Source organism: Castanea sativa, chromosome 10 (assembly GCF_040712315.1).
Source record: "Castanea sativa cultivar Marrone di Chiusa Pesio chromosome 10, ASM4071231v1".
Taxonomy (NCBI): domain Eukaryota; kingdom Viridiplantae; phylum Streptophyta; class Magnoliopsida; order Fagales; family Fagaceae; genus Castanea; species Castanea sativa.
The window spans coordinates 6,314,395-6,338,604 of record NC_134022.1 but is presented as its reverse complement, the minus strand read 5'-3'; the positions used below and the strand labels follow the sequence as shown (position 1 = coordinate 6,338,604).

Below are 24,210 nucleotides of genomic sequence, written 5' to 3'. Positions count from 1 at the left end.
CCGACTGGCGGCAATAAATTAGTTTCCCAAGTTTTGTCCTTTGTTTGCCTTTAATGAAAACAAGTTTTTTTTTTGAAAAAAAAATGAACTTATGATTTTTTTTATTGCACTTTTAAGCAAATAAGTAATAAAAAAAACTAGGAATGTATGGGTTTTATCACTCCTTAAACAACAACCAACCATCAATTAGCTTGATTATATAAGTTTTAAGGAAATGCAAGGTTGAATGAGAAACTAATTCTATGGACTATTGTTTTGAACAATAAAATAAAAATAAGAAGTTTGAATAATATAAACACATTTATAAAAAAGGACAAAATGGTGAATTGACAAATTGTGACAAAGTTGGCCATAGGGCCTTATCTATTTAAACGGGCCTTCGGGTAAAGTCCGAAAAGAAAAAGGACAAAAGTACCCCTATCTCCTATAAGACAACCCTATGCATCCTCCTCGATTTTCTTCATTGACTCTTTTTCCTGCCCGGTCTGCCCCAGTCCCACCAACTTTCCCAAAAGCAACCCACAAGGACTGACCCGTCATTTCCACAAAACTCCACCCCCATATTTGTCAAACTAATCAAATTTCTCTCTCTCTCTCTCTCTCTCTGCTTACCACCCATCATGGACCCACATTTAACCAACCTGGCATCCAACGTGTCCCCCAGGTGTAACCGTCAACCCTCAAAGCCAACCACTACAGTAAATAACAAATGAAAAACACCCCAAACCAAAATCAAATTAAAAATTCTCTTTTTTAATATAGATAAGATAGAATTTCAATCGCGTCCGTTCTGTGAAACGGCTCGATTATAGTTTTTGATGTAGGTAGATTTTGAATTTTAAAATTTTTTAACGAGAAGAGTGGTTTTTGGTGTAAACAAAATTTTTTTATTAATTAAACTAATTAAAATATTTTTTTTAAATTTATTTTGGTAAGTAGAGAAAAAGTGTGCGAGTGTTTCTCTCTCTCTTACAAACCAAAACCAGGTCAGTTAGTCAGTCTTCTCTCTTTCTAACAATAAAATAAACAAACACTCTCTCTCACTTTTTCTCTCTCTGTTTATTTTTTTTACTACTAGTACTTGCACTAGTACTAATTTTTTTAAAATTTTTTCTTATAGTTGCTTTTACTTTGGACTTTGCCGGAGTAGGACATTTTCCATAATAATTTTTTGTTTTGTTTTTTTGTTTTTGTTTTTCCATTTTCTCGGGAGCCAAACGGCGGAGATAGAGTTCGTCAAATGTGATGGGAAACGGAGTGTCGAGCCTGTTTTCCTGCTTCAAAGCAAGGAACCAGGTGGACCAAACCGATAACCCGAACCCGGAGGTGGTTTTCGCGGCTTCTGAGCCGTTGGATGAAACCCTAGGCCATTCTTTCTGCTACGTCCGATCTTCAGCTCGCTTTCTCTCTCCTACTCACTCCGATCGATTTCTCTCTCCTTCCAGTTCTCTCCGCTTCTCTCCTTCTCACTCCAACGACGCCGTTCCTGCTTCTTCCAAGACCCGACCCGGTTTACCCGAGCCTGCTGCTACTGCTCCTGCTGCTTCTACTGCTACGACTACCTTTCGGGCCATTTCCGGAGCTTCGGTTAGTGCTAACAGCTCAACTCCCAGAACAGTCCTCCAGCTTGACAATATTTACGACGATGCCACTGACTCTGTTCTCACCACCGGTGTCACTTCCGGCGGCGGAGTCAGGGGCAGTATCGTCAACGGCTTCGAGAGCACCTCGTCGTTTTGCGCTCTCCCGCTCCAGCCCGTGCCACGTGGCGGCGGCATGGACCCGGTCATGGAGCGGGGCGGGTTCTTCCTCTCGGGTCCAATCGAGCGGGGCGCTCTCTCGGGCCCGCTGGACGCATCCTCCGCCGGCGCCGCCGATAGCGGAGGCGTTCCGTTCTCAGCTCCGCTGGGCGGCATGTACGTAAGGAGGAAGAAGAAGAAGGGCATTTCGGGGATTCGGAAGGCGTTGTCGTGGGAGAAGAAGCGGCCGTGGGTAGTGCCGGTGCTCAATTTCGTGGGCCGCAAGGAAGGCGGTTCGGGGAATGCGAATGCGGACGATTCGGAGGCCAGAAATGAGTCGGACAATGTTCAGTGGGCGCTGGGGAAAGCCGGCGAGGACCGGGTCCACGTGGTGGTCTCGGAGGAGCAAGGGTGGTTGTTCGTCGGAATATACGACGGCTTCAACGGCCCCGACGCCCCAGAATTCTTAATGGGTAATCTCTATCGTGCCGTATACAATCAACTCCAAGGCTTGTTTTGGGAAATTGAACAACAACAACAGCAGCAAGAACAAGAGCCTGAGCTACCTAGTGATAACATTAATATTAGTGTAATTAATAATGATGATGCTTATAGTAACAACATTAATAACGAGAACAACAACAACCCAGTAAATGTAGCTTTAGAAAGTGGAAATGGGAATGATTTCATTTCAATTTCTGGTGATAGAGGAACGGTGGCAGTGCCGAAGAAAGTGACGTTTCAATCGGAGGAGGGGATAGAGGTGAGGAGGAGGCGGCTTTGGGAGTTTTTGGCTGAGGATGATGCGGAAGATGGCCTAGATCTTTCTGGGTCGGATAGGTTTGCGTTTTCGGTGGATGATGCGCTTAGAGTGAGCAATGCGGGTTCGGCTGTGAGTAGACGGTGGCTGCTGCTGTCGAAATTGAAGCAGGGGTTGTCGAAGCACAAGGAGGGTCATGGTGGGAGGTTGTTTCCATGGAGTTTTCGATTGGAGGAGAAAGAGAAGGTTGAGGTTGAGAATAGAGTGGAGGAGAAGTCTTCTAGGAGTGGGAGGAAGCGGAAGGAGGGACCCGTGGATCACCAATTGGTTCTGAAGGCATTGTCTCAGGCTCTGGAACTGACAGAGCTTGCGTATTTGGATATGACGGATAAGGTTATTGATACGAATCCAGAGCTTGCATTGATGGGTTCGTGTTTGTTGGTTGTGTTGATGAGGGATGAGGATGTGTATGTGATGAATGTGGGTGATAGTAGGGCTATTGTTGCGCAGTATGAGCCGCAAGAGGTTGGTTCCAGTATGATTGGGTCAAGCATCGAGGGTATTGCTGAGGAGTCCTCAGCTGTGGGTGAAAAGGCAATTAAGGCCTCAAATGAGACTCTGGCTCAGGCTCAAGCAATGAGATTGACTGCATTGCAGCTTTCTACTGATCACAGCACTAGCATTGAAGAGGTAAGTTTTGAATTTTGGAAAGAATCTTTAGTTTAGTAATTGTTCCTAATGACATGTTCCTTGAAATTTTAGCTTCATTTTTTGCTGTTCATACTGAGATTTGATCAGTTGCTATTGAAATTCTCCATGAACATATTGTTTAATTTGCATGTATTGGAAAGAAATCATGTGGCTTCATAACTTGCTCTGTTTCCAAATTGACATACAAACTTAGTGCCCAGTGACCTTTAGAGGATTGTACTGACTCTTGTTTTGCCTTGAACAGAGGATTGTATTTGGAATGGCACTTATAGCTTGAACGAGTTATATGATAGAGCTATTGATGGAAATTTGGGATTAGAAAATTTCTAAGACCTTCCATCTAGGCAGAAGTCACATGCCTTTGTCCCATTAGTTTGTTGAGTCTGTGAATTATGGGTCCACTGTCCATATCCCCCCATTAGTGATTTGTGAGTTTTTTGGGGTATGGTTTACTGAATAGGAAATAGAGTATCTAAGAGGTCAATCTCTTTTTATTACTATTTTGAATTCAACTTATTGGCAAATATAGATTTAGATGCTTAAAAAGGAAATAAAAGTTTGACCTGCATTTGTTGCCATTTCAGATCTTTGGCAATCATAATTGCGTGTTGCCAGTTTTATCTTCTTTGATTAATATGGCCAAATAATTATTTTCTCACTTAATTGTGCATTCTACTGTCTTAGTAATATGCATATTAGGTATTCTAAGATTTTGTGCTGTATTTCCTCAATGCATAGACTCTGAGAGAAAAGAAAGGTCAACCTGATAAGGTGCTTACTATGTTTAAGTTGTGCAAAATACTGCCTGCAGTGCATATGGTCGAAATGGATTCATTGTGATTCCTCATAATTTATAATTCTCTTATGATGGCCTTCAATCTGAACCTTAGAAATTGCCACCTAGAACCTTTCTATTGCCTTTAAAGCGAATATATGAAAGTGAAGAATTGTACATGTCTGTAGTCCTAAAACTTCCAATGTCATCTTAAAGGGCAGTGAAATCCGTATCACTAATAATAATAAAAAGATATTGAACTTATAGATTAATGACTTGTATTTGGTGTTTTATTAGTTGTCTTTTAGTGGTGATATGAGGAAGCTTCCTTTTCCTTTGTTCCTTCTTTACTTCCCATTTTGTCATTTGTCTTGACACATGCTGTCACTAAACCCTTTATTTGCAAGTGAACAAGGAAGATGTGCAGAAGCTTCCTCATCAGTTTCTTTTTCATTTTTTTCATATCAAATCATCTTGGATTCAGATGTTACCTTTCTTGATGTCTACTTGATGCATTTATGTGTGCAAATCATTCCTTGTCAAATTCTCTATGATGTACATATTTTGGTAGTTTCTTAAGATCTGCCGAACTTTTTTTACTCTCTTTAGATCTTTCTTTATGTGGTTTTGTATGGTTTTAGAACTTTTTGGTTGTAGCTATGTCTTTTGAGGAAGTGATCAAGCAGGATTGCATAGCTTAAAACTGATCATTTCCTGGAGACTCAGCCTTTTTCAAGGAGAAGTTTCAATCTCATTGAGCTTTTCTTGTACCTTAGCTTAAGAGTTTAATCAGTTCTAGTTTGGCACAACTTTGTTTGCCTCTCTGTGCTTCAATCAGATCAAAATTGCTGAACTCAGAGACCTTGTCGCATTTTTAAGTTTATGCTATTCTGTGCTGAACCGCCTGAATCTTCTTTCAGTGCATTTGCCTTCTAGCTGATACATTTTTTCAGAAGAATGATACATATTTACGTGGGCAAATATGCAAGCTACTAATGTTGCATTTTTACTCTTTCTTATTCTTATTCTGTTTTTTTTTTTAAAGGAAAAAAGGGGGGGGGGGGTGGTTGTGTTGTTAATTTTCACTCCCTATCTTCTTTTTGCTTCACAAGTTGTCTTTAAGATATGTTCTGTCTTTTGGGGGATAAATTTTACAGCATCTTCTATCTTTTTCTCAATACTAATTCGTACAGACCTAATGCATGACTGTTTTAGCAATGGGAGTGTTTTCAATTATTGAGACAGCCCTGTGCTTTTTGCAGATTTCCATACTTTTGTACATTCATGTCAGCCATTACTTTGGTTCCTTCATGAGCTTTGAGACACTTGATAATTGTGTCACACCCATGTGTGCACTTGCACGCTCATATTTTTCTCTTATTAATGATGACTGTTTAGTTGTTTTCCTTTTTGGTACTTATGGTTGGTATTAGTCTTCTTAAGCATCCTGGTCATGTGATTGATGTGTAGTTGCTCAGATTTGCTAAAAAGTACTGTCTTCAATGTGCAGGAAGTCATAAGAATCAAGAATGAGCACCCAGATGATAAACAGTGCATTGTCAATGATAGAGTAAAAGGTCGTCTCAAGGTCACCAGAGCGTTTGGGGCAGGATCTCTGAAACAGGTTCTCTTTATTGTTCTTCCTCATAATTTTTCTTGAGAATTTTTCCTTCTAAACTAATTCTATTGTACAAGAACTCATCACACTGTTGTCATAGAAACATCAAACAGTTAATGATTGGTACTTCCTCAGATTTTTTTTTATTTTAAAGATGACTGAATATTCATCATTTTAGAGGTCATCATGGCATCTAAATGAGACTTGGTTCTACAAAAGAGGGAAATGTAAGCAATTTATGGGCCATAAGTCTACTATTGGTATGAAATAAAATTAAAACAGATTCAGCTAATTGGCACACACACACGCCTTTTCTCTTGAGTAGGTTGAATAAAAGCCTTGAAGGGTAAACTCTTTCAATTGAGTACATGCAAACGGTTTACATCTTTTTAGTTGTAGTCTTTGTGTAATGATAATAATTTTTTTGATCTTTGAAAAAAAAATATATATATTTTAAGTAAGATGGACTTCATTTTGGACATTTTTTTGCATTTCTTAATAAGACAAGGTGTTAAATATCATTGAATGATGTGAATGAAGAACCTATTAATTTTTTCCTTGTCATGGAGGTGGGTTTGAGTGGGGGTTTGGGGAGATGGGTATGGAGCATGGAAGATAAAAAAATGTATGAATGCAAAAAAGTGTGTCAGAAATTATTCCTGAATATGTTCTGCTATTCATGCATGATGTTTTCCACATCTTCTGATAGGTTGTGGTGTGAAACAAACTTGTTTTGTTTGTGGAGTGACCCATCTTTAGCAAGCTTGTCCTCTAGTCTGTTTATTGATTAATGGGATTTAATTGCTTTAAGTTTTACGAGGTCAGGCTTACTTATGCATGTATCCATTGTGTGCATTCCACATGAAAAATTATGCATTTCATGATACAATTAAATTAAATTAGAAGTTATTTTCCTTGTGGTATAAGCGTACTAACTTACAAGTACTGCCATCAGAATTATGTTTTTGTGCTTTGTCTACTGTATGAAGCTTTCCATGTATGGTGTTTTTTTTTGGGATGCATCATATGTTATAGGAATATAGACTAACATAATAATGCAACAACCATGTTCGTGCAGCCCAGATGGAATGATGCACTGCTGGAAATGTTTAGGAACGAGTACATTGGCACTGCACCTTACATATCCTGCTTGCCTTCTCTTCGCCACCATAGACTCTGTCCTAGAGACCAGTTCTTAGTTCTCTCATCTGATGGTCTGTATCAGTATCTGAGTAATCAGGAAGTGGTTTCGCAAGTTGAGAGTTTCATGGAGAAGTTCCCTGATGGAGATCCTGCACAACATTTGATAGAGGAGCTTCTTTACCGCGCTGCCAAGAAAGCTGGTAAATAGTCATTCTCCTACTGTTTGATATCATGTCATTTATAATGCACACTGTTCTCCATATATGATTTGTAGATGTCGTTTCTGAATTGATGGAAGAATTAGTACAAAAATTACGTGATGTCAGCATAAGACTACAACTCACCTCAACTCAATTACTCCTTAATCCCAACTTAAGTTTCTAGTCTAGGAAGACACTGATCAGGTCATGTACTTCTCCATGGGAAGTAACTAAACTGATCTTGATATTATCATTTTGCCTTTGTAAACTGTATTTCTCTCTGTGTGGATACATAATGTGTATAAATACACTCATTCACACACACACACAAATATATATATATTATGTATTATGTATTATGTAGAACTGGTTTCTCAAATGATGCAAGCATAATTAGAAAAATTGTGGGATATCAAAATTAAGACTTTTTACAACTCTACTAAAGCCTTAACCCTAACTTGCGATTCTCTTATTGGAAATACTTGCAAATTAAGTGGATACTTTTATGTGTAGTTGCATGTTTGCATAAAGTTTTCAAGCTGTGGCAGTCTTTGTTTTTATTTTTTTGGAATGGAAACCTTGTCAGTCTCAGTTCTTACCACTTTGGATATCAGAGTGGGCATCAGGGCTAATTGGCTATGGCCTACCATCATAAATTGTGCCTGACATCCTAGGATCAAATTTGATGAACAAATATTTATGCTGCAAGGGATTTTATTTTATCAGGGTCAAAATCATCATTCTGATCTGTTAATTTGAGGATCTGTATTTTTAATCATACCATAAAAAAGTAAAAGTACTTTTATGTTGTTGTTATTATTATTATTATTATTTTATTTTTCACTAGAACGGAGAAAGAGAGTTTTTGACTTGTCAAGTTTGGTAAAAACATTTCTCTACAATATTAAAAGTTTGCTAAAAACATTGTTAAAAAGATTGAAGGAAGGTTGAAATCTCTGAAGATAGAATCTTTAGTATACAGCCTGTACCTAAGTTGCTCCCTCTTATTTTTATTTATAAAATTTTCTTTATTTACCGAAAAGATTAAGTGAAATTATAACTTATTTAACCCTTTTGAGAAATACATGTGCTTGGAGTTCATCCCCCTTCCCTTTTTTTGCAAAATAAGAAGAAACTCATTTGAAGGAAACATACACATTTTTTTTTGGTAAGGTAGGAAACATGCTTTTAGTGGTTACTGGTCTCTCTTGTGCTGTTTTATGTTAGAGGTTCTTTAAGACAAATGGGTTAGGAAATGTACCCATATCAGGGCCCAATTATTTTTTCCCCACATAAATAGTAGCTACCAAAATAAGATAAGAGCTAAACGTCTTTATCTGTCTCATTTTTCTTCTCCTCTACCAGCTTGGGGCTTGACTTCACTTACTTTATTCTTGAATGGAGGGGAAACAGTAGCATCTGCAGCTATCTTGGTAGTCTGTTGGATTCTTTAAATGGAGAGAGAAATATCTCTTATGAAATAAATTGTCAGCTCAATCTAGGATAGTTACTTCATTCAGTTTGTGTTCATTTGGCCCCATCAATTTCAACTTAATCCATTGCTATTCTACTTCTATTTTGTGGGCTTGCAAATGTTAAATTTGAAGTGGTATTGTTTGCAGGAATGGACTTCCATGAATTATTGGACATCCCGCAAGGAGATCGCAGAAAGTATCATGATGATGTTACTGTTATGGTTGTATCACTTGAAGGAAGAATTTGGAAGTCATCAGGAAAGTACCTCTGAAACCTTCATAAACAAGCGATCTTTATACAAGTGAAGTAGCAGTTTCAATTTTCAACTTGAGCTACTCGCAAGCGGTATCAGAAGTAAATGACCCATTTTTCTTGGGTCTCATTAGTATTTTTTGTTGCACAGCATAAGAATACAGCTTATAGAGGAACCCTGGCAGATAATGGCAAAAAGGCTAATCTTAGATAATCAAGGTTTCGACTAGATGCCAAAAAAAATTGGTTTTGAGGATGAAAATGGGAATTTGTAGATTGGGGTTGTAGGGAAATGCTCTTGTAGGGAAAAAGAAAAGAAATCTTCTTGTTTTTAAGATTTTAGACTTTTTTTTTTTTTGGTTAAAAAGAAAAAAATAGAAATTTTGCATAGGTGGAGGCTCTTTCCATTCATTTGTGCTTCTCATCCCTTTTTTGTTCAGAGCTAAGAAAATGTGGTTGTAAATTGGTGGGGTTACAAATTTACTTACTGAACTTGAGCATTCCCTTATCCAAAATGAGCATCTGTAATTTTGAAGTGGTATTTTCACCACTGCAGGTAAAAGAGTTGGAAATTTATTTCAAATCCTTGCGTAGCTTAGCCGTAGAAATAGAATGCAGAATCACTTTTGAGCACAATTTTTCCAAAAGAAAGCATGTTCATAAATCAGCTGTGAAAGAGCAATGGGGAAAGGAAGAATAATCCCAAGCCTACCAACAAGGGAAACGAGTTGGTGTATAGGTAACTTTGTTCATGAGTGCAATTAACCCCAAGAAAACCAAATAGCTACGTACTCTGCGATAGGAAGTAGTTTCATATCTTGGTCCATTTGCTTGGATGGCAACATAAATCTAGAAAAAGAAAATGTGTTATCTTTACAAATAAAGCTGGATTGACCCTGTACGGAAACTATCATCCAAACGAGTAGAAAAATACATTTTTCATAATCTTCAGTGCCAAAGCAAAACTACTTTGCGCTGCAGCTTGAAGAACAATAATTATTGAGGGTATTCTCACTGCAACCAAAGCCAATTAAAGAGTCCTCTCTGTTTTGATATCAAGATCAATGTTACATTTCAAAAATCTAAAGCAGAATAAAGTGTGCAATTTAATGTAACAAATACGGATGACATCTATCAACATATTTATGCCATGATATTTAAAAGACTAAAAAAGAAAAAAGCAATGATGAAAAGTGAAAACTATTGCCTTTGTAATTACACTTGGTTCATCAATTATGCTGTAGCCGCAGAGGATGCAAGCCTTGACTGCACCCAAGATACTACATCTTCTCGAGTTGCAACAAAGCAACCAACTTTCTGTTCACTCTGTCTAAACGGTGCTGCAAGTTTCTTCACATGAGAAGCAAAGGAATTGGCTAGTCCTTGAGAGAATTTGTGGGTTCCTGAACCTGTTTGAGCCGAAAACATCTCTGGCAATTCCTCTTTGTGCTGAACAATTTTGGAAAGAGTCCCCATCCACTCTTCCAGTGCAGTATGAGCTGCACCAACAGACAATGACCGAACATCCAAGCACCACTCATGTACAGTCTTGTTGTGTAAACCTGGGTATAACCCATATAGGGTTCCTAAGTAAAGCAATTCATGAGCTCTCTCATGAAGCTTTCTGTTTCGACAAATATCAATCAAGCAATTACAGAAGGGTCTCCGTGCTTCGACTGCAGTTTCACTGAGAATACCCCTAAACTCTTCCTTGAAAGTTTCAAAACTAGTTTTTTCCTCTGTTGCCAATTTCACAAAGGCAAACAACTTTGGGTTAGCTTGCTGCAAACAAGCAAGGACCTTATCAACATCTTCACTTTCCTCACACAAGGACACAACAGATAGCAAGCATCCGCAAAGCCTATCATCTGGCTTGACCCCTCTTTTAATCGAAACACCAAAAACTCTAACCAAGTCTTCAATTCTCTTAGCCTTTCCTAAGCACTGAATCAAACAAGTGCACCCCATCACATTGAGCTTAACACCTGACTCAGACATTTCTTCAAACAACTCCACTGCTTTGTCAACATTCCCTCCACTCCCATATATATTAAGCATTGCCGTATAGCTCCAACTATCTGGCCTACACCGCTCCGACCCCTTCATGTCCTCAAACAGCCTCTCAGCCTCTGCCTCCAATGCAAGGTCTGCACACATATTCAACAACGTATTATACAATATCAAATCCATCGGCCAACCTTTCGAACTCATTTGTTTCCACAATTCCAAAGCATCTCGAGACCACCTAGCCTTGCCATAAATCTTAACAAGTACAGTCAACGTTTTCTCATTCGGGGTCAACCCTGATTCCACCATTTCCTGGAATAAACTCCTAGCTAAACCAGGCTTTCCAGCCTTACCCATTGCCTCTAACAATGTATTATACACAACCAAATTAGGCTGCACATCAAGAGACTTCATCTCTTGCAAGACATACCTAATACCATCGTAGTCCCCAGCTTCACCAAACATCCTCCCTAACACAGAGAATGCAATGGGGTCAGGTTTCCACCCACTACCCCTTGCTCTCTCATACAGATTCAACACTTCCTCAACCTTGCCCAATCTGGCATACACATCTAGAATAGCAGAGTACGTCACCTCATCAGGCATCAAACTTGTTTTATACATCCTCTCAAACCACTCCACAGCTTTATCAAAATGGTTACACTTTTTGGCACAAGTAATAAGGGTGCAGTATGTGATATTATCAAGCTCAATCTGATTGTTTATCATCTCACGTGCAAGCTCCTCTATGAGCTCAAACTGCCTCCCATACTTCAAAGACTTCATTGTGACATTGTAGAATATAGTTTCCAAGGGAAACAAATTCTGGGTCTTGATCCATTTCAAGAACAGGCGAGCTTTCTGCCATGGCCTCAAGCTGTTGAGTATCAAAAGTGCATTTTCTCTAGTGGGTGGATGTGGGATTTCTTGAAGAACAGACAAGAAAGCAGCTTCAGAGTTGTCACAGTCATTGAGCCTGTGGGCAAAGAGCTTGAGTTCTCTGACCTGAGGGTTGTATGAGTAAGAAGAGCGTTTGTGCCTCTGAAGGGAGAGCACAGAGCGTTTGGGCTTGGTGGGGTTGACCCAAGTGGACTTAGGCTTGGACAAAAGCTGGTTTTGGTGAGTGGTGGGTTTAGGGAGAGTGGTTGTTGATAGAGGCCTGAGTTGGTCAGATAAATTTGGGTTTTTCTGGGTTGGTTCTGGAGAGGGTTTTGGGGAAGACTTGGAAGAGTTACACAAAATGGTAAATCCTCTTTTGGTTGTTGTGTATTGTCTGAATGGAGAGTTGAAGATAATATTGGGTTTCTTTGTGTCTGAGACTGAGAGATGGACTGTAAAATGGACATCCAGAACTGAAGACAGAGAAGTAGCCATGAGAGAGAGAGAGAGAGACAGGGTTTAAGAAAAAAAAAATCCCCCTTTTAGTTTAACATAGATTTGAGGATATTTTTCACCTTATCCGAATTGAAGGCACCCTAAATTTATGACCCAAAAAAGATAAAAAATTATGACCCGAAAAAAAAAAATTGGGTTATTGATCCACCCCAAAGGGTGGGAAGCCTTAACCGGATGTGTAGGTAACAGGTAAGCTTGAAAGCCGTTCCCGTCCCTGTCAGGGGAGATGCCAACCATCTCTCCTTTTTACGAACACATTGTATTTAATTGAATAGGATTGTTATAAAGAAGCAAACTTTCTTAGATGTTTGCGATGTGGGATTAGAAATCGCCTAGTCATAAAATTACTACAGGAATTATAAATAAATAAAAAAGAATAACACATTCATAAAATTATTATTCCAACATAGGGAGAATAATTCGTAACAAAAATCGATTTACCTTTTATAGTTTTATATTACAAATTGCCTAGTCAAACTCATGTGCCTAAAGTGAACCCCCAACCAAAACTATGTTGGGTATATATCAATAATTTATTTTTGTGATAAAGCAAAAGGAATACAACACAGATCTATGAAAAAACAATAACACAAAATATGTACAAGGCAACAATAACAAAAAAACACTGAATATATATATACATATATATATATATATATATATATATATATATATATATATATAAAGAAATCTACAAATAATTAAAAAGTCACAAACCAGATGCGTGAATGATGAACAAATCAGATTAAATCTTGTGTTTGACACACGGTGGTGCTTTGAGACTCACGGACGTCTGCCTTCCAGGATAAAATGATTTACAGCACGAAAACGAAACACCCAAGGTCGTGCTTTGCGAACTACTCAATGTCTCTTGCTCTCTCTTTGACACAATATGAATGCACAAAAATTCTCATTGGAGAGTTTTTTCTGAAAAGTAGTTTTTTGTGAATGAGAGACTATGCAAAATTATACATTACTGAATAGATACTCTGTTTCAGTAATAACTGATGTGCACAGACTAACTGACTCAAAAAATTAAAATAATAAAATATTATTATTTGGACATGTAGGCCCAGTCCACATATACCAAAAGTCCAACCCAATGTCCAACCCATGAGCCTATAAACTCATATATTATCTATTTCATTTTTTATGTGGGACTCAGGATTTTTACCACTTTTAAGAACATCTTTAAGTGAATATAAAAACATTAATTTCTTATTCGCTCCATGCTATTTTTCCAACAAACTACACCCCAAAACCAAATCTACACCCAAAACCAAGTCGAGGCTCATTGCCCAAATCAAACTCATGAACCCCTATATGAGATTGAACTCATGCCTAGTCAAGAATGACCCAAACTCCTAAATCATATACAATAACCAAACCAACCCAAACCCTTAAATCATATATAATGACCAAAACCAACTAACTCTATTTACTTTTGTTGAGTGCTCTAAAGCACTGAATAAACACAAGTGTTTAAAATTAATCATTTATTCCTATTGTATTGAATTCAATGCGTCAAAATACTAGACTCAAGCTCAATTATAGCACCTTTACTCACTTAACTTTTGCCAACATCAATTAAGAACATGTTTTAAAAAATAAAATAAAAATCAATTAAGAAATCACACTCAATCAACTCCAAAGTTGTCAGCCAAGAAACCCAACATCCACGTCACCTTTACGATGACGCCACATCACTAAATCAAGATCACATTCAAGTTGATGTTGCTACTACCTTTCAAATCTCAAGTTGCCACCATTGGCCACGCTTCATGCCATTAACGCACCTGAATTAAGCTCCACTTTCTTCCACAAAGTGGAAGTTCCACTTGCAGAGGAAGAAAATAATATATATATTTTTAAGGAGGTTTGGGTGGGTCGGTAGAAAGACAACAAAAAAAAAAAAAGGGGGGGGGGGGGTATCACTATTCAAAAAGTTTGCAACTGTGAAAACACAAAATAGAAAATACCCTTAAAAACATCATTTTGGTGTTTTCTAAAAACTGTAATACACAAATATTTTTGAGTACTGGTTTATAATTTGTTTTTTTTTTTTTAAAGTATAATTTGAGTTCTGATTAGCTGGTTTCTTTTTGCATTCTAACTTAGTTACTTATTTTCTATATTGATTTTTAAAGCATCACTATTTTTAGGTACAATTGTATTTTTGTCAACTTTTAATTAGTAAATTTTAGCAAAAAATAATCCAAACTTACATTCAAACGCTTTAAACAAACTTATTTATTCATTTTGTTATTTTCAGTTTTGAAAATAGAAAATAGTTCTTCAAAGACTTGAAGGGCAAAGAAACTCAACTAAGATGCCAACGTAGTTTCTCAAAAAAAAAAAAAAAAAAAAAAAAAAAAACTAAGATGCCAACGTTAGTCTTAGTTGAGTTTATTTGGGTCAATATTTATGGGCTTGGGCTTTTGTTTCAGAAAATTCTCAGGGGTTCCACAGTATTCAAAGTTTTCATTGCACTCACAGTCTCTCAAACTCCACAAGCCTCCTCTAATCTACTTGAAGTAAGTATCCTCTTCAGACTCTGATCTGTGCTGCAATTTTGATGGTGGGTTAGTTGAAAAAAATTTTCTTTAAAAAAAAAAAAAAAATTGTACTGATGTTGTGATGGTTGTTAAAAAATTTATTTACACAAAACTAGATTATCAATAACAAAGTAAGGGGTATTTTGGTTTTTTAATAATTTTTTGAATAGTTACAACTTATGTGATGTAAATCAATTTATAATGTTATATTTTCAGTGATTGCAACCTTATGAATTATCACGACAATTGGGTAGTTATAATGTTTGATTATGTTTCAATTATTTATTATAAGTAGTACTTAGATTTAATTAAAAATAAATAAAAATAATTTGACCCAATTTTATTTATTTTTAGGCATATGGAAACAGGAAATGCTTATTCCGACCCTTCGATTGTTGTTTTAAAAACTCGACTAGAAAGAAAGAAAGAAAGAAAAGCGTTTCAACTCGTTTTTGATTGATGATAAATCCTGAGCCTGAGGTTACCAAATCCCCAAATATTACACTATAAAAGTAGTTTCCGAAACTATAAAATACTCCATTCTCTTCCTCATTCACACAATTGTATTCTTCACATTCTCACTCTGGTACATCTCTCTCTCCCTCTCTCTTTTCTTGGGATTAGGGCTTTGTCTTGTTAATCTTTTTCCTAATACCAAACTCATAAATTCCCACCATTTCTGAGTAATTTAGCTTCTGTTTGGTTCATGGGAAATCGATCTTTCTTTACATATCCTTTGTTTGGTTCTGTTGAAATGAAAAATTAACTCAATTTTGACGTTTTCCACTATTGAACGACTAAAGTGGAGCCATTTTTAACACAAAGGCTTCAACTTTATTTTCCGTCCCTTTTCTCGGTAACCAAACAGGTACCTAGGGTTTCAAATTCCAATTTATTATCTTAAAAAATTTATTTAGTTTTAGGTGTTTCATCGATTGGATTGATGATCTAGGGTTAAGTTTCCATAAATTTGATAAATTCTGATTGAAAAATTGAACTTGTTTGTGGATTGTGTTTTAGATGGATTGGCAAGGGCAAAAGCTAGCGGAGCAGCTGGTGCAGATTTTGCTATTGGCATTCGCTGCTGTTTCTTTCGGGACTGGCTATGTATTGGGATCTTTCCAGATGATGATGCTAATATACGCTGGCGGTGTGTTTCTCACCACATTGGTGACAGTCCCCAATTGGCCTTTTTTCAATCGCCACCCGCTCAAGTGGTTGGACCCCAGCGTGGCCGAGAAGCATCCCAAGCCGCAACAGCAGCAGGCCGTGAGTTCGAAGAAGAAACCCACTAAGAAGTAGGTCAGTTCGACTGATCTATCTTAGTATAAATAAGCAAATTTGCCAGGGGTTGAAAAATCGATATTTTTGTGCGTTTATTTTTCCTTCCTGATATGGATGATGCAGTGTACTTGATTGCCCTGAATTTTGGACCTTTAGACAATGGGTAGAAAGAATTTTCTTTTCTTGGTTTTGATCAGCTTTGCTAGTCTTTTATGTTTGCTGATTTACTACTATTTCTCTTTTTTATTTTGCCTTCCTCTTAGTCAAATTTCTGAGAAAAATTTAAATTTGCTCAAGTGATGATATATCTATGTGAATGGTGATGTGTGTGATCGAGCTGGCGTTGAAGATTTGATCACCATTGTAGTTGAAATATGATGATGGGCTCTTATTGAATTAATTTGTGTTGGTTTCATGTTATAACATTTTATATGACTACTCATTTTTCAATATGGACTTTGGATGTTGGGGTTTGTTATCAATAACATATGTGACTAAACCTAACTAATCTATTGAGGATGCATAGCTGACCCCACAAAATTGGGGACCAAGGCTCTGTTGTTGTTGAAATTGAAGCTTGGTAAATTATTGATAGGGAGTCTTAACTTGCCAGTGAGCTCTAACGCAAATGGCCAAATATAGAGAAGGGTTAGGTTATGGATTTAGGATCCACTAAATGCATGTGTAATATAGGGCGTCTGACTCTCCAAAAGGAAATGCCCCCCTTTAAGCTGTGCTTTCAATGATATTGAGTCGTTTAGTAAGAAGATGGTATCATGAGGCATCTAATAGGAGGATGTGGAATGTCTATATGTGCCTTTTGGTACTTAGAAAAGCAGTGAAGCCTTAAGTAAACAATGATGACCCAAAGGTGACAACCGAGAGAATGGAACGCTCCCTCTCCTGTGAAGAACAAGAGGAACTTGCCCGCAGCAATAAGAAAGTTAAAAATGTTTATCATGCTGGCTACTGTGATGGCCAAAGCTCAGGTTCCTCATCTCCTAGCTTCCCTGGGGGGTCTAGTAACCAAAATGGTTCCTTTAAAGAAAAACTTATGGGCGAAATACTAGGTGCATACATGCAGGCATTTAGCTTTGAGGAGCTCATGGATGACGATGCCGAGTCAGATGAAGAAGTGGAAACGCTTCGGCAAGGTATGGTAGCTGTGAAGTTTTCGAAGGAGTTCAAATAGGAGATTAGGAGACCATGGGCGAGGGCTTTGATTGTGAAGGTGTATGGCAGAGTTGTAGGATTTAATTTCCTTCAAGCTAAGCTATTGTCTTTGTGGAAGCCAGCAGGGCGATTGGATGTTGTAGACTTAGGACATGGTTTCTTCCTCATAAGGCTGTCATTGAGAGAAGATTTTGAAAATGTTCTGAAGAAAGGTCCTTGGTTTATAGGAGAGCATTTCCTCTCGCTCAGACCATGGGAACCAGACTTCAAACCTGCGTTAGCCAATGTGTCTTCTATTGCAGTCTGGATAAGACTTAGTGAGTTACCAATTGAATACTACAATGCTAAGGCACTCCAGCACATCGGGAAGGCTATTGGCAATGTTTTAAGGATTGATACTTTCACTACAAATGAAACTGGAGGCAAGTTTGCAAGGTTGTGTATTCAGGTTGATGTGGATAAGCCACTTATCACTACGGTTATGATAGGAAAGCTTCAACAAATGGTTACATATGAAGGTATCCATAAATTATGTTTTGAGTGTGGCAGAATGGGACATAGAAGAGAGACCTGTCCGTATGTTGTTAGACTGGTGCTGCCGTGTGAGGAAGCGGAGATGGGAGGTACAGGCGAGAGAGGAGCAAGCTTACAAGGTGTGCATGTTGCTGACAACACTGAGGTGGAGGTGGGGCCAAACGATAAGGAGCATGATGTCATACTTGAGGACGTGCATGAAGGATCGTATGGCCCATGGCTGGTAGTGGCTCATAGGAAGAATAAGACAAAGGTTCAGAGGAGTGGTGGGTCCTTACCTGACCAAGGGCCAGCTTTTGATCGTAGGAGTAACGGTTTCCAGGAAGCTTACAAAAGGGAATGGGATGGTGTGGAGAGGGCTGCTGGTCCCAACAGGTCGACTAGGGAGACTAAGAGAAAGTTATCTCCCTTGAGGATTTTGGATAAAGCCCAAGTGGAGCAGGTGGTCCAAAAACTAAGGAAAGAAGCAATTATCCAAGCCCAACCAAACTCGGCCCAAAATCTGAAACTAAAAGAGCCTAAATTTGACATAGCCCATAATGCGTTAGCTCTTTGTTAGAGGAAGCCTAATTCTGTAAAGAGCATGAAAGATTTTGCGTGTGCAAGGGCACAAAAAACTTATCTATCTAGCGCCGTTGGGGAGGAAAACATGAGTGTTGTTGCTGTGGGGCAAAGTAAGGAGCCGAGTGCTCTAAAATTGAAAGGCAGTGAGTTTGGGTATGGAGTTTCAGAGCCGACAGTTGTTGGTAATTTTAAGTTCGCTGCCACCGTTGGGGCTGAGACCGGTCAGAAAAATAGAGGAAGCAGCGGTGGATTTTCTGGGGATCGGTTTGGCCAAGATTCGAGCAAACTCAACACGGTTTTTGGGCTGGTTCAGGACAAAGGTCAGGAAGGATTAGAAGATTTTCTTCCCGCTAACAGAGAAGAATGTGACAGAGGAGGTGATGGTCTTCCAGCCAGCTGTGATTTCCAATCTGCTCACTGCTCTTCGAAAGATGGAAATGGGTGTGTGGCAGCGCATGGTCACGTTGTTTCTAGGAGGGGGTCAGTTGAAGGAGACCCTGAAGCGGACTGGATGGAATTCGAATGAGGAGGAGATGTTGGGGCTTCTTCTTGTTGATGAATGTCCAACTCTAGTCTATCAATTTCTCATGAATATCATCATTTGGAACTGTAGGGGCGCTCTGAAGCCCTCCTTTCAGAATCGTGTTAGGGAGCTGGTGCAATTTCATAATCCAGCTATTTTGGTGGTAATGAAAACCCGAGTTGGAGGTAACAGAGCAAGGGAAATCATTGATAGACTTCCGTTTGATGGAGCTATCCGCACTGACGCAATTGGGTTTGCTGGTGGGTTATGGGTGCTGTGGAATTCAGACAGAGTTGATGTTTCCCATCTGTCCAGCACTGAACAGGAAATCCACATCACGATTAAGGTACGAGTTTCTAATGTCATTTGGCTTTTCTCTGCTGTGTATGCTAGTCCTAGGAGTGCTGAAAGGCACATTTTGTGGAAGAATCTCATGAACGTAGCAGACCTCCATAACATGCCTTGGGTTATAGCAGGGGACTTTAATGAGCCTTTGGTTAATGATGATAAATTTGGAGGTAGAGCGGTGAGTGTCAACAGGTCTCTCTTGTTTAAGGAGTGTTTAGATAAATGCAATATGATAGATATCGGGTTTTTGGGGCCTCGGTACACTTGGACTAATAGAAAGGAAATTCAAGCTTTGATTCAGGAGAGGATAGATAGGTTCTTTGTGAATCCTAGTTGGTGCTTGTTATACCCGGATGCAAGAGTTACCCATCTCCCAAGATATCATTCTGACCATTGCCTTGTTCTGTTAGAGATGCAACATGGTTCAAGCGGTGGTAAGAAGAGGCCTTTTAGGTTTCAAACGTGCTGGTTGTTGGACCCAACCTTCCCTGACGTTATTTCTCAAGCATGGGGAGGTGCAAATAATCTAGTAGAGGCCGTTAATAGTTTCACCAGAAATGTTACGGATTGGAATAAAAATCAATTCGGGAATATTTTTACAAGGAAGAAAAACCTGCTGGCTAGGATTAATGGTATTTAGAGGGCTATTGCTATCAAGCCTTCAAGCTTTCTCCTTAAGTTGGAAGAGGATCTCCTTAGGGATCTAGACCTTGTGCTCAATCAGGAGGAGGAGTTGTGGGCATTAAAATCTCGGGTGAATTGGATGATCCAGGGTGATCGAAATACAGCTTTCTACCACGTTTCGACGTTAGTGAGGAGGAAAAGGAATCAGATTATAGCAATAAAAAATGCAGTGGGGGAGTGGATGCATGAGGAAAGTGACGTTAAAGAGTTTATTAGAAGTGGTTTCAATGGGATATACTCAATATCTCATGAGTTTGCTTCAAGGGATGATCCTATCATATTGCATTGGCAGGCTAGACTCTCGGATGGGGAAAGAGAGAGCATCAGTGGGGAGGTAACTGAAGAAGAAATTAAGGCTGCTTTGTGGTCTTTAAAACCTTTTAAGACCTCGGGTCCGGATGGGCTGCATGTGGGCTTTTTCCAAAATTTTTGGCCGGTAGTGGGGGGCTCAGTGATTGATGAGGTCAAGCAGATTTTTAGCAGCGGGAAGATGCCCCAGCATTTGAATAGAACCCTTATTGCCTTGATTCCTAAGATCCAAGGTCCTGAGACTTTGGGCAATTACAAGCCTATTAGCCTATGTAACACGGTGTATAAAATGGTTACCAAGATTATTGTGGCAAGGTTGAGACCTTTCTTGGATATGCTTATATCCCCTTTACAAACGGCCTTTGTGTCGGGTAGAAAAGGTATTGATAATGTCATCATTGCTCAGGAGATAATTTATTCCCTTGGGAGAAAGAAAGGGAAGACGGGGTACATGGCATTGAAGAGAGATTTGGAGAAGGCTTATGATAAACTTGAGTGGGGTTTTATCCAAGATATGCTTATTAGGATTAATCTTCCCACAAAGCTCATAGATGTCATAATGAGTTGTGTGTCGACGGTCTCCACTTTCATCTTATTTAATGGTGAAGCCTTAGACCTGATTTGGCCCTCTAGAGGGATAAGGTAGGGTGACCCGCTCTCCCCTTACCTCTTCATCATTTGCATGGAGTTTCTTGGCCAATTAATAGAAGAGAAGTGCAATATGAAGACATGGCAGCCAGTTAAAGCCTCTCAAAGTGGTCCTGCATTCTCTCATCTTCTCTTTGCGGACGATCTCATATTCTTTGCCAAAGCTGATTGGGTTAATTGTTCCGCTATAAGAGATGTTCTTGATGAGTTTTGTGAAATATCTGGTCAATCAGTAAGTGAAGCTAAGTCAAGAGTTTATTTCTCTCTAAATGTGGATAGAGACACAAGGGAATCACTTTGTGACATTCTTGGTTTTGCTTCTACCTTATTTGGGGAAGTATCTTGGTTTTCCCCTAAAGCATCCTGGCTCTTCATCTTAGGATTACAATTTCATTCTTGATAGAGTGAAACAAAAACTCCCGGGTTGGAAGGCAAATATGCTTTCTTTGGCGGGGAGGGCTGTTCTTATCCAAGCTTCCTTGGCTGCTATACCTTCATATGTCATGCAATGTACCCATTTGCCCGGAAGAATTTTGAATGGGCTAGATAGAGTTAACTGAAACTTCCTTTGGGGATCGTTGGATTCACTCAAAAAAATGCATTGGGTTGGATGGGATAAGGTGATAAAGTCTAAGGAGGAAGGGGGACTTGGGTTGCAATTAGCTAAGGGCAAGAATATAGCTCTCCTTTCAAAGCTTAATTGGTGGTTTCATACTGAAAAGAAGGCCCCTTGGGCTCGAGTTTTGCAGCTGAAATATTGTAATTAGAGAAGAAGATTTGCTGCCAATGCCAATAGACTTCCTTGTTCTTCCATATGGGCTGCAATGAAGAAAGGTATGGATACTTTCAATAAGGGTAGCAGGTGGCTGGTTGGTAGGGATAGTGGGCTTAATGTGTGGCAAAATAATTGGACATATGAAGGCTTTCTTAGAGGGCTGATCCAGGGTCCAATTACTAGGGAGGCTAGCCTTTTACAAGTTAAAGACTTTATGATGGATACGGGTTGTGATTGGGAAAAGATCCCTTTTGAGCTTCCCTTAGGAGTTAAAAGGTTGATTCAAGCAACCCCCCTGGCGCTTTTGAGTAGAGTTGGGGATAAGTTGGCTTGGTCGGGGTCTCCGCAAGGCACTTTCGATTTGAAAAGTGCTTATCGGATTGCCATGGGGGCTGAATGCTCAGAACCGATTTCCGCTAACTGGATTTGGAAAGTGGGTACTCTTCCTAGAATTAGAACCTTTCCTTGGAAATGCATCCATAATAGCATTGGAGTTAAGGTTTGCCCCGAGAGGAGGGGTGTTATTCAGGATACTACATGTCCAATATGTCAGGAAGGAGCTGAAAGTATTCTGCATGCCCTTAAGGACTGTCCTATGTTAAGAGGTTTGTGGAACCAGTTGGGGGTGTTATCTTCCAATCAAGCCTTTTGGAGGAGTAACCTTCAGGAATGGCTGATGTTAAATAGTAAACTTAATTCCAGTTTAGGTGCTTCTCACCCACCTTGGAGAGTTGTTTTTCCTTTTGCTATTTGGAATGTGTGGAAGAGTAGGAACAATTTGGTTTTTGATGGGAAGAGCAGGAACCCGAAGCTAGCTGTGGTGATAGTGAATCAAGCCTTAGAGTTTGTTCATTGCGCCTCCCCTAGGCTGCTGACCCGAAAGACTTTGATGAGGATTAGATGGGAGAAGCCGATCCAAGGCTGGTGGAAACTCAACACAGATGGCTCCTCTTGTGGTAATATTGGCTTGGCAGGTTGTGGAGGGGTAGTGAGGGATGATGCAGGAAGATGGGTTGTTGGTTTTAGTAGGCGTATTGGCATGACAAGCAGTTTTGCTGCTGAGCTGTGGGGATTAAGGGAGGGGCTTCTTCTGTGCAACAACCTAAACATTACTTTTCTTGAGATTGAGCTTGATGCCAAGGCTATTGTAGATGCCTTAGGAAATCCTTCTTATGTAAATAACATCATTTCTCCTTTGTTGAAGGATTGCAGGCTTTTGATATCTCTCATTCCGCAGATATGTATTAAGCATTGCTTCCGGCAGGCGAATAGATGTGCGGATAATCTTGCTAGGATGAGCTATTGTTTAGATGCTGATTTTTCTACTTTTGACAGTCCGCCTGTGGACTTAGTTGATGTTTTTGAAGATGACCTCAATGGGGTGTATCTTAACAAACTTTGTATTGAGGCTGTTTTTTCCTCTTAGTTCGTTAATAAAGCTTCTGTTCACCAAAAAAAAAGAAAAAAAGAAAAAGGATAGCACTACAAAAAAATGCTGAAGAGTACTCTGTCTGTCAGTGTCCTTATCTTTAGGAATTTCAGCGAGAGGAAATGGGCCCAAAAAAAAACTATGAGGCCCATATCAGAAACTGAATGGCCCAATTTTTTGTTACTATAAAACCCAAATCAATCGTACCTTCAAAAGTCAAAATATTTGCTGCAGCGTAAAACTCAGGCTCAGGCACTCGGATTTTATTTGTTCTCTCTCAAGGCTCCTCCTCCTTGCCGCCAATTTCAGGTACCTTTCATGTGTGTGTGTGTGTTTTTTTTTTGGTGAGAATGAGAGAATGACTGAAATGGGTGAAATGGAAGAAAAAAGAAAGAGAAAAAATATATATTCTTTTAATAAGAGGTGGGAATAAAAAATATTATTTGATTTTAGCCATAGATGGATGCACACCGTAACTGAGTGGGTAAAATTTTTACCTATATCACCACCAATGTTGCACACTTTTTGTATATGATGCTAAAAATAACAATTTAGATAATTAGCACCACCAATACTAATGCTCTAAGAACACTAGTATTGGTGGAGGCAAATTGCTAAAATGCTAAATTTACCAGCCAAGTATAACAAAAGTGGGGTGCATCATTAGAGGAAAAGCCAAAATTTTTGGTTGTTGAGCTACAATGCACATGCAAAGATTACGTATGCACTATAGCTCAAATGTTAAACGAAAAAACAATATATTTTTAGGTTGTTTATATTATTGTGGAGGAAAAGCCAAAATTTTTTGTTGTTGAGCTAAAATGCACATGCAAAGATTGCATGTGCACCGTAGCTCAAATGTTAAACAAACAAAAAAAAAAAATTTATTAAGTTGTTTATATTATTTTATTATGTTGAATGCATGATGTTAGGTGTTTTGTAAAGTGAGGTAGTAAAATAGATAAAATTAGTTTTTTGTTATACCAAATTGTTAAATTTTTGCACCACCAATATTGATGCTCTAAGTGATGAATATCAATAAGAAAACCAGTCATAAGCTTATTCAGATCTTCCTCTCATTCTTCTTACCCCGAATCAGTCAATCCATTGTCTACCTTAGATTCCACAGGACCCAAGGCTGCAGATAACCATTACACTTGTTCACCACTAAAATATGTATGGAGCGTAAAGCCATGAATCATTGCGGAGGGCTTATCTCCTCCCCTTCTTTTGGTACCTTAAGCTATTGATGAGGCCTGGAATTAGCAACTTTCAAAGGGCAAAAGCACTAAATTGAAATAAAGAGAA

General features: G+C 38.9%; 3 protein-coding genes and 1 non-coding gene across 12 annotated transcripts; 2 read left to right on the top strand and 2 right to left on the bottom strand.

Moving 5' to 3' along the window:
• The first annotated feature begins 1,142 nt into the window (after nt 1–1,142).
• Nucleotides 1,143–9,257, top strand: LOC142613227 (protein phosphatase 2C 29). Its single transcript, XM_075785473.1, has 4 exons — nt 1,143–3,189; nt 5,496–5,609; nt 6,682–6,946; nt 8,569–9,257. Exons 1-4 carry the CDS (start codon nt 1,246–1,248, stop codon nt 8,691–8,693), a joined length of 2,448 nt encoding a protein of 815 aa, XP_075641588.1. The 5' UTR covers nt 1,143–1,245; the 3' UTR covers nt 8,694–9,257.
• Nucleotides 9,258–9,702: 445 nt separating this feature from the next.
• LOC142613228 (pentatricopeptide repeat-containing protein At5g46580, chloroplastic) lies at nt 9,703–12,129 on the bottom strand. The gene has a single exon (XM_075785474.1). It carries the CDS (start codon nt 12,053–12,055, stop codon nt 9,908–9,910), a length of 2,148 nt encoding a protein of 715 aa, XP_075641589.1. The 5' UTR covers nt 12,056–12,129; the 3' UTR covers nt 9,703–9,907.
• A 71-nt stretch (nt 12,130–12,200) lies between these two features.
• Nucleotides 12,201–12,332, bottom strand: LOC142614341 (U6atac minor spliceosomal RNA). Its single transcript, XR_012840418.1, has one exon. It is a non-coding gene; the product is annotated as a U6atac minor spliceosomal RNA (small nuclear RNA).
• A 2,150-nt stretch (nt 12,333–14,482) lies between these two features.
• Nucleotides 14,483–23,167, top strand: LOC142613385 (signal peptidase complex subunit 1-like). 9 transcript variants are annotated; one of them, XM_075785728.1, is made up of 3 exons: nt 14,483–14,610; nt 15,652–15,933; nt 22,678–22,939. In XM_075785728.1, the coding sequence occupies exon 2, from the start codon at nt 15,652–15,654 to the stop codon at nt 15,931–15,933; it is 282 nt and encodes a 93-aa protein (XP_075641843.1). In that variant the 5' UTR covers nt 14,483–14,610; the 3' UTR covers nt 22,678–22,939. The 9 variants fall into 9 exon arrangements, with proteins under 9 accessions (XP_075641843.1, XP_075641842.1, XP_075641838.1 ...); XM_075785723.1 differs by lacking the exon at nt 14,483–14,610 and adding an exon at nt 15,004–15,217; XM_075785724.1 differs by lacking the exon at nt 14,483–14,610 and adding an exon at nt 15,004–15,217 and having other exon boundaries at nt 22,686–22,936.
• Nucleotides 23,168–24,210: the final 1,043 nt, after the last annotated feature.

Bases quoted from the DNA above. Each gene is read 5' to 3' on its own strand.
- LOC142613228 (XM_075785474.1), bottom strand. From the start codon at position 12,055: ATGGCTACTTCTCTGTCTTCAGTTCTGGATGTCCATTTTACAGTCCAT.
- LOC142613227 (XM_075785473.1), top strand. From the start codon at position 1,246: ATGGGAAACGGAGTGTCGAGCCTGTTTTCCTGCTTCAAAGCAAGGAAC. The intron at 3,190-5,495 runs GTAAGTTTTGAA...TTCAATGTGCAG, and splicing joins ACAGCACTAGCATTGAAGAG to GAAGTCATAAGAATCAAGAA. The intron at 5,610-6,681 runs GTTCTCTTTATT...ATGTTCGTGCAG, and splicing joins GGGCAGGATCTCTGAAACAG to CCCAGATGGAATGATGCACT.
- LOC142613385 (XM_075785720.1), top strand. From the start codon at position 18,567: ATGGTCTTCCAGCCAGCTGTGATTTCCAATCTGCTCACTGCTCTTCGA. The intron at 19,056-22,677 runs GTACGAGTTTCT...CCTTTGTTGAAG, and splicing joins AAATCCACATCACGATTAAG to GATTGCAGGCTTTTGATATC.